The sequence below is a fragment of the Mesitornis unicolor genome, unplaced genomic scaffold, assembly GCF_000695765.1.
Source record: "Mesitornis unicolor isolate BGI_N332 unplaced genomic scaffold, ASM69576v1 scaffold30079, whole genome shotgun sequence".
NCBI lineage: Eukaryota > Metazoa > Chordata > Aves > Mesitornithiformes > Mesitornithidae > Mesitornis > Mesitornis unicolor.
The window spans coordinates 1-8624 of NW_010208409.1; the positions used below are offsets into that span (position 1 = coordinate 1).

Sequence of the window (8624 nt, forward strand, 5' to 3'; positions counted from 1 at the left end):
CGTTCTGGGATTCTGTGATTCTGTGATCTCCCTGCAGGAGCACTTTTACACCAGCGAAAGAGAGCGGTTATCAATGCGCCGATTTTCCAGACAGCGATGGAGAAAGAAGGAACAGAAAGGGCAAAATCGGGACTCGCTCGGCCCTTCCTGCAGCCAGCACCCGCACACGGCTCCTCCATCCGTTACTCCCCAATATTCACAGACATTTGTCACACACAGAGACAATTCTCACTTAATGCTAACCTATTTTTGACCTATTGCCACAGGAACCTGCTGAAGTCTGGAGGTATTTTCCGTAATAGTCACTTCTGCACGTCCTCCCACATTTAATCCTATAAGAATGTTCTAATTTCTTGTTTTCCTAAGGAAAAATGGGGCTTTCTCTGCCAGAAACAGAGCAGAGAGGGCAGAGCTCCACAGCCAAGGTGCTGCTGACGCTTGTAAAATGAAATAACTCCCCTCACTCGTGTGGCTGGCAAGAAGCTTCTGCCTTTAGATCAGGGCTTTTGAGTCCAAATATTCTGGGTTCCTTTAGGCAGAGATCCCTGCCTTGCTCTGCAGACAGCCTCTGGCCCACCTGGCACAGACAGAAAGCACTTGGGGTTATTTTGGGGTTTGGTTTTTTTCTGTTTGGTTGGGGTTTTCTTTGTGGGTACATCCACAGCTCATTGCACAGACGTCCTGCTTTGGCTAAAATGCATTTATATATATATATATATACACACACACACATACATTCACTGGAACAAGCTCCCAGTGGTGACAGCACCAAGACCATCAGAGTTCAAGGAGCAGCTGGATGATGCTCTTAGTCATATGGGTTAGTTTTAGGTAGTCCTGCAAGGAGCAGGTCTATATATACACACTGTATATCTATATCTATATCTATATCTATATCTAAAATATTAAGCATATAAAATATCTATATAAATATGTAATATATTGTACTTATATTCATAATACATACTATACATGTATAAATATAAATGTAAACATATAGATAGAAATATAGATGGAGAGATAGAGATAGAGATAGAGATAGACAGAGAGAGAGATAGAGATAGAGATGTAGAGATAGAGATGTAGAGGTAAAGGTAAAGGTAAAGATAAAGGTAAAGATAAAGATACATATAAATAATGTAAATGTAAATAATATACATATAATTATAAGTATAGATACAGATATAAATAGGCTGTTATACATTTATATATATCTATATGTATATATTGATGAATTTCTGCTCCCATCTGTGGTTTTGGTGGGGTGACCTTGGCTGGCTGCAGCTCTCTCACCCCCTTCCTCAACAGGACAGGGAAGAACACAAGATGAAAAATAAGCTCATGGCTCAAAACAAAGACAGGGGAACGCATTGCCCTGCAATTTTAATGTCCAAAATTGTCCAGCAAGCAACTTTTACCAGCAGAGCATTGGTGTGAACCAGCCAGGACGCAAGCGCTGCGATTTCTCCTCAGTAAGAAGCCGTGGCTGTGTGCGATCGGCCCTCGTGAGCGCATCTGGGGCCGCCGCCAGCGCCTGCATTTGATTTCTTGCCTAAACTCCAGCCAGCTTAACGCAACATCAGCTTGGAAGCCATCAAACACGAGACAAACAATGTAAATCAATGCGGCCAGCAGAATTTAACAGGAAACAGGCTGCGCTCTTTATTTTCTGGAGCGGGGAGCAGCTGCCCGGTGCAGCGACGATTACCCCTGAAAACCCTCGTGCCCATTTGCTTATGTGCAAGCAGGAAAAAGGGAGCTGGAAGCTGATTTCATGTGATGTGGGGTTTGCTATAAATCAACCGCATACGACTCACAATTGGGAAAAAAGACAGAGAAGTTGCAAAAAGAAACAGGATGAAACACTGTTAAACTGAAAAGACTGGAGAAAAAGCAAGTAGCAGGGTGAAAGGGATGTCTGGAGGTGCTGGGATTTAGTGCTTATCTGAGGGCTGGCAGCAACGCCAGTGGTGCACATCGCCGCAGAGGTAAGTGTCTGTACCATGGAGCCACAAATAACATTTAACATCTCTTTGGGGTGTTTTAAGGCAGGCAGCAGGGCCAGTGGAAAGCTCAGTGTCACTTCTCCCTCCAGCGCTCAATGCAAAAGAGAGTGGGGACAAAGCCGAAATACCCAGGAAGGCTGGGAGCCAAGAGCCGAGCTCGCAGGGGACAGGACTTGACCTCAGGAAGCTCCTGGCTGATATAACCCCTCTCGCAGGCTGGTGAAAGCCCACCAAAATCCATTTCCTTTCATTTTCCCCTGCTTTATTTCCCTCATAGAGCTGCTGTGAACCCCCGGCAGCAGCGCCCGCTCGGTGCCGCGTGTCCCGGCACAGTAACACTGTGATAACGCCGCTAACACCCTCACATCTCCAAACAGGGTTTCACCAAAACCAGCCACTGCCTCACGTCCGACCCGCCTCAGGGAAGAGCATCCCACTCCCCCACAACCCGACACAGCCCCCAACTCACAACGCTGCTGAACTTCACCTTTTAAGACTTAAACAGGCGCTTCTGGTCCCCATCGGCGGTGCCGAGCGCCGGCTCTGGGCAGACCCTGTCCGTCTCACCGACCGCCGAATTGATCACCAGTATTTGAAGAAGGGCTCAGCCCAGAGCCGGACCCTGATCTGAGGCCGCTCAGGAGGATTTCTGCACGGCGAGAGGCGGCTCGGGGCATGCACTGGGTCTTTTGGTGATCCCTCCCCACCCACTGCTATTTCTTCCCCACCCGCTTTTATAGGAGTCTGATGGCTCCCGTTGGCTTGAGGCGCATTGATTATAGCGACTGCAATGACCCATTTAAATTGCGTTCAGTAATTTCTCAATTCGTTGTCCTGCAGAGATGAGTTACGTATAAGCATATTTTAATGATTAACTATTGGGCTCTGCTGAGGCCCTGGCAGAAAATGCAGCATCCGCAGCCTCGCTCCGTCTCTCCCTCTCCTCTCACCAGCTCCCTGCTCCATCACCAGTCTCCAAAATCTATGGTTTTCCTCGGACCCTCCGCTCCTGGCCCGATAAACCCAGCTCTGCTGGCACCACAGGGAAGGCTCCAGCTCCCAGAGCTGCAGAAGGGCTGGGAAAAAGGCTGGGAAAAAGCTCAAAACCCAGAGTCCAAAGAGGAAGAACCAACATCTGGGGCTGGATTCACCTTTTGAGCCACTCCTGGCATCCATTCATGAGGAGAACACATAAGAAAGCAGTAACTGCTCATCATTATATGCCCAGACCCCATCCAAGCGACCCACATGGACAGGGGGTCCGGTCCCACTGGGATCAGACCCACAGGGCTGGGAAAGGGACGGCTCCACTGAGCCCACGCCTGGGGCAGGACGTTGCACAGGAAAAGGCAAAATGTTTAAATTGGCCTGAAGCGGCCCGTTTCCACCCCCGGCCCGCTCACGGATGCTGCGGTGTGGGCAGCTGGGAGCAGCAGCGTGTGGGGGGGGTTTATGGGCTTTGCTGGGCGATGGAGGAGCAAACCTGGTGGGAGGAGGCAGTCAGATCCCATCAGGTTTTGGATGGGTGTTCTCAGCGTTTCCTTTTCCTCTCTCACGGCCACCCTCCGGCTGCTGCACCCCAAGAAAGCCTTTGGCGCTGCCTTGCCATGGCGTTCTCCAAGGAAATTGGTGAACATCACAAAAGAAGGGGAAAAAAAACCCCAAACTTTATTCGCAGATGAATTTGCCAAGCGCCTAAGAAGGCAAACCCCATTGCAGTGGCACCAACCACTTTCCCCGTGGGACAAGGGACATCAGGTGCCCGGTGCATCAGGATGGGGACAGGATGCCACATGCAGAGGCATCGAGGTGCTTGTCCTGCACATTTCTCCCCCAAACCCACCTGCTTTCTGTCCAAATGTGGCATTTCAGAGCTCACCACGTGTTGCTGTGCATCGCTGTCCTATCCTGGGGCAGTCAGATAGCGGAACACACCTAATTAGCAAAAAAAGACCAATTTTAATCAGACAGAGAGCCCTTTAGGCCCAGTGCAAGAGCAGATGCTTGACCCACAGCTACCAGTAAGGGCCCCAGGTTGGTCCTGGCTGATGCCCTCCCTCCTTGGCGGGCAGCACGGGGAGCTCAAAGGTCCTTTTAGACCTGGCCAAAACCTCTCTAGTCTATCAGAGCACTTTCTTTAAAGCCTTTATGTCTCCAGGGGTTAACTTTCACTATATATATAAACATACGCATATATAAAGTGTGGGAAGAGCTGGGAGACCACCCCCTCCCCTCACTCTCTGCTGAGCTGGATAATTTCAACAGCTCATGCTTTCTATTTTTGGCTGCCTTATTCCGGACGGCGTCTGGTCTGTAACAAAAGGGATTTACTCTCTCGAATCGACATCCCGTGGCAGAGGAGCCCCAGGGCCCAACACGGGGTCACGGAGCCGGGCTGGCTCTGCTGCCCCAAGGCTGCCGCGGTTTTTGGTGGAGGAGCCAAGGTCAAGTGTGTAAAGAGCAAACTCACGAGGAATCGCTAACGTAGAAACGCCAACGCACCAGGTCCCCGCTGCGCTGCAGCCGCCCAGGGCCGATGGAGGCCATGGAGAAGGGACCTGGTTACAGGTTCCCAGTTGGGACTGAGGGAGGAAGCTCACCCCCGTCCCCCCTGCGCTGATGTCCCAGCTGGAAGCCCCTCTCCATGGCCCTGCTGCTGTTGGACACCTCCATCCTGCAGCCACGTCTGGCTGGGAAGCGATGGTGTCTCTCCTGTCCTCAGAGGATAGAACAAGGGGAAACGGCACCAAGCTGTGCCAAGGGAGGTTCAGGTCAGAGATAAGGAGGAAGTTCTTTCCTGAGAGGGTCGTCAGAAGCTGGAACAGGCTGCCCAGGGAGGTGGTGGAGTCACCATCCCTGGATGTGTTTAAAGAGCGGGTAGACGAGGTACTTAGGGATATGGTTTAGGGGGTAGACAGGAGCGGTTGGACGTGATGATCTCAGAGGGCTTTTCCAACCGAGCCATTCTGTGATTCTGTGATTCAGAGGCACCAGCAGCGGGGAGGGTTTGGGGTGAGAAGCAGACCACTTTGCAAAACAGCTGGGTTTGGTGTGGGGTTTTTTTTCCTCTTTTTTCAATGAACAATGAAGTTGCTGCCTGGCCCCATAAAAGAATAGGGCTGGGCGCTCCCTGCCAGCTTTCCCCTCGCAGCTCCGCAGGGTCCCGAGCAGAGCCCGGCAGGGCCAAGCGCTGATTGCACGCAGCAGTTTGGGCCACGAAGCTGCCCCTGTTAGGAGGAGGATGCACAAACGAGGGCTTTAAACCCCAGCAGCACAGCACCCCATCCCTCCTGCAGCTCCTCCGCATCTTCCCCATTTCCAGCAAGTCCTTCCCGATGATTATTTGGCTTTCCCATCTCTTTTCAGACGTTCTCTCACCCCCTTGGGCTGGTTTATTTTAATTATCTTTAAAGCTTTAACGGCCTCTCAGCTACCTTTGATGGTTGTTTTTATAAATACTCAAGTTAATAAAGATCCTTAATGCAGGGGGAAATTAATTTAAGCCTCGTGTACCGGGAGACTCTTGCTCGTGGCAAACAAAGGTTCCTGGGTTTTAGCAAACGCTTCCCAAGTGCTCGCTGCATTCGAGCTGTGCTTTGGCCGCAGCCGGTTGTTTCAGCACAAGCGTTTCTTTCTGCTCAGGACAAACTCTGCAGTGGGATTGCTTTCTGTGGGAACAGAAAATATTTTCTCTGTCAACGTCTTCGGCCGCTCCAACCTAAACAATGCAGTCATCGCCTCCCTCTGGGCCGCTGGCCACAGCCCAGACTGCGCCTCCAGAGCAGCCCTTGGCAAAGGGGCTAACGGGACCCTCCTCCCTCCGGCAAGGCTACGAAACATCAATTATGGTTTTAAAGGGTCCTTTGGGCTTCTTTAGGGAAGTCTCTGAGCTCGTCTGGGAGGGTTGGACACATCCAAGCTGCTGCTGAAATGCTTTAAAGAGTTTTCGCATCCCAAGGACAAGCAGTTCCCTGCCTGCCCTGACCCCAGCCTCAGGACACCGTGACTGCCAACAGTCAAAATGTTAATTTTTAAACTAATTTCACATCATTCCATGGTACGCTCTACTCATCTCTTCTGTTTAGCTGCCCATTTAGAGAGAAAAGTAGATACTGGTGTATCACAAAACCCACCAAGGGCTTTTCTCCTCTACTGCTTTATTTACCCAGTCAAAACGTACCTGCAGTTTTCAGTCTCGGAATGCACTTAATGCAAGATAAATTATGTTTATGAGGTACCAAAAATATTTTCCAATTATTTCCTTTCCTCTCCAAACATCAAAGCAGTGTAAAACTCCACGGAAATGCGTATTGTAAATCCCCCAGACACGGGAAGTTGTCGCTCCCTTTCATATACAGCAGAACTAAAGCTCAGAACGTGTAAATTCTCTGCATAAAAACACAAAATAAAACCACGAGAGAAGCAGGGAAAAAAAAGAAAGTCAGATATTCTGATTCAAGGTCTTCTACCTTCTCAATAAGCCACAAAATTCCCAGGATGTACTTCAGACTTTATTTCCATTTCCAGTTTAGTATAAAAGAATGGTCAGCAGTCGTAGTTTAAAACCGGTTTGATGTGTAACTCATGATTCCATGTATATATGTGTGTGTAAATATATATATTTATATAGATATATATGTAATATATATACACACACACAAAAGATTGATTATAGTCATCAATGCTTTCAACATTTAATACCTGATCCTGAAATCTTTCATGGGACGAAAGCTCAGTACACAAATCTGCTTCAACCAGGCCAGATTCTCGTTCTTTTAAAGCAGATCAGGACTTCACCTCTGTGCTGACCCATTCGTTTCTCCCATGATGGACAGCGTGTGCGCAAGGTTGCGACTCCTCTCTAGTCAAGTACTGGAACAAACTTTCAAAAGCAAAATACACACCTCGTGCCAAAACGTTCTCCTTGTACGACTAAGAGCCTTACAATGAGAGTCCAGAGCCTCTGCCGCTGCAAACTGGTCCAGCTCAGCCCATTTCAGTGGCCGTCCGCGATGCAGTCGATGGTGCGGATCTGTTGTCACGCACGGGCTGCCAGACATCCTCGCGAGCAGTGACCCCAGCAGCAGATCCTCTCGCTCCCACGATGCCAACAGCCTCCTTGAAGCCGTCTGGCCCGACACCAAGCAGCCCTCGTACGTTGCTCTCCGTTCCGATCGCTGAAAAAAGCCTTTTCACAACCGGCTCCGAAAGTCGGCTTTGTGTTGGAGAGCGGATTCTGAAAACCACTCGGGCAATTCCAAAGCATACGAAAGCAATTATAATTATAATACTGCAGCAATAATTAAAACACTGCCAGCTGTATATAAGCCTGTTCAAATGTACAGCTGTTATACGGGTAACGGAAAAATACAACAGCTTCAGATTCTGTGCCCCATAATTTCTCAGACTGCTCCACTACAAACTCAAGTTACCACCATCCCCGTTTATGACTAAAAACTAACACAATAGTGTCCTTTTCCGTGCTTTCTGGTAAACAATTGGTTCCCTCATCACCTCTGAGCAATACGAATTGTAACACATTTTACAACGATGTCCTCTCCAAGATTAAACCGGTATCCAGTAAAAAGCAGAAAACCATTAGCTGAGTTTCCTCTGCTGGAATCGTTGCTGGTCGATGCCTCCTACGCTTGGTCACCTTTGTCTTCCGCTGCCATTGCCACGTCTCTCTGCTGCTCTTCTGGGTCCCCTGGGAGGATAGTGGTGACTGTCTGCAGCAGCGACTCGATCTGCTCCTCCGTCAGCCGCTCCTCGCTTTCTTCTACCATCTGCAGGTGCAAAAACAACCCACACAATCATTAAATCCATACATCCTTCCTCAGCTCCAAACAGAAGGGCTCGACTCATTGGGAAACACTGATTTCAACAGATGCAAGGCATCGTCTGAGCTCATTACGAAAGCATTTTATGAAGTGGAGCTCTTACAATATTTATAAGAAGGAAGAAGAGCTCCACCGTTATCAGTGACAATTTGCACTCCATAATGGGACCCTGCTTGCTTTGCAACACAGGAAAGAGCACACCCAGAGCAGGATTTTCCTCCCTGGTTTCTCCTCAAGCCTTTCTCAGCCTACGCATCAGTACCTTGAGCTGGACTTTGCATTTAGCTCACGTGCAGACCTACTTTCCAGAGCTATTTTTCTAAATTCCTGTACTTTCATGCAAGAACCGAAACAAGATAACCCAAGAGTGGTTACCTGAACCCTGATGTATTATCCAGCACCTAAACTAGAAATAATCAGGCCATAAAAGAAACCACCTCCTCCTGCAACAGCTAGACTTCACTGGAACTGACTTAGATTGGGAGATTTCTGAAAAGAAAGGCATAGAGAAGCTCTGAGCAACACAAAACACGCTGTCACGGATCAACAATAAAGTTCTGTACAATTAATTAGGGACCTGCTCTCGCTGTGGAGCTGCGGGAACTCTCATATCGCTGCTACCAGTAAACACAACTGCCCTCATTTATAGGCAGCTGTTAAAAGGGAAAGCTTGTCAGAGACTGGAGAAGGGCTAGAAAAGCAAGTCAAATAAACGCTTCAAACGCAAATGAAAGCGGTTACAGTTGTGGGGTTTGAGGTTTTCTTTTTTTACACAAAG

At 48.8% G+C, this 8624-nt stretch overlaps 1 protein-coding gene across 1 annotated transcript; it reads right to left on the reverse strand.

The window, feature by feature from the left end:
• Positions 1–7652: 7652 nt before the first annotated feature.
• On the reverse strand, positions 7653–7792 carry CRCP (CGRP receptor component; the record flags this gene model as incomplete). The annotated part of the gene is made up of 1 exon (XM_010192504.1): positions 7653–7792. A coding segment is annotated over one exon (140 nt), but the record flags the coding sequence as incomplete, so codon positions are not given.
• Positions 7793–8624: the final 832 nt, after the last annotated feature.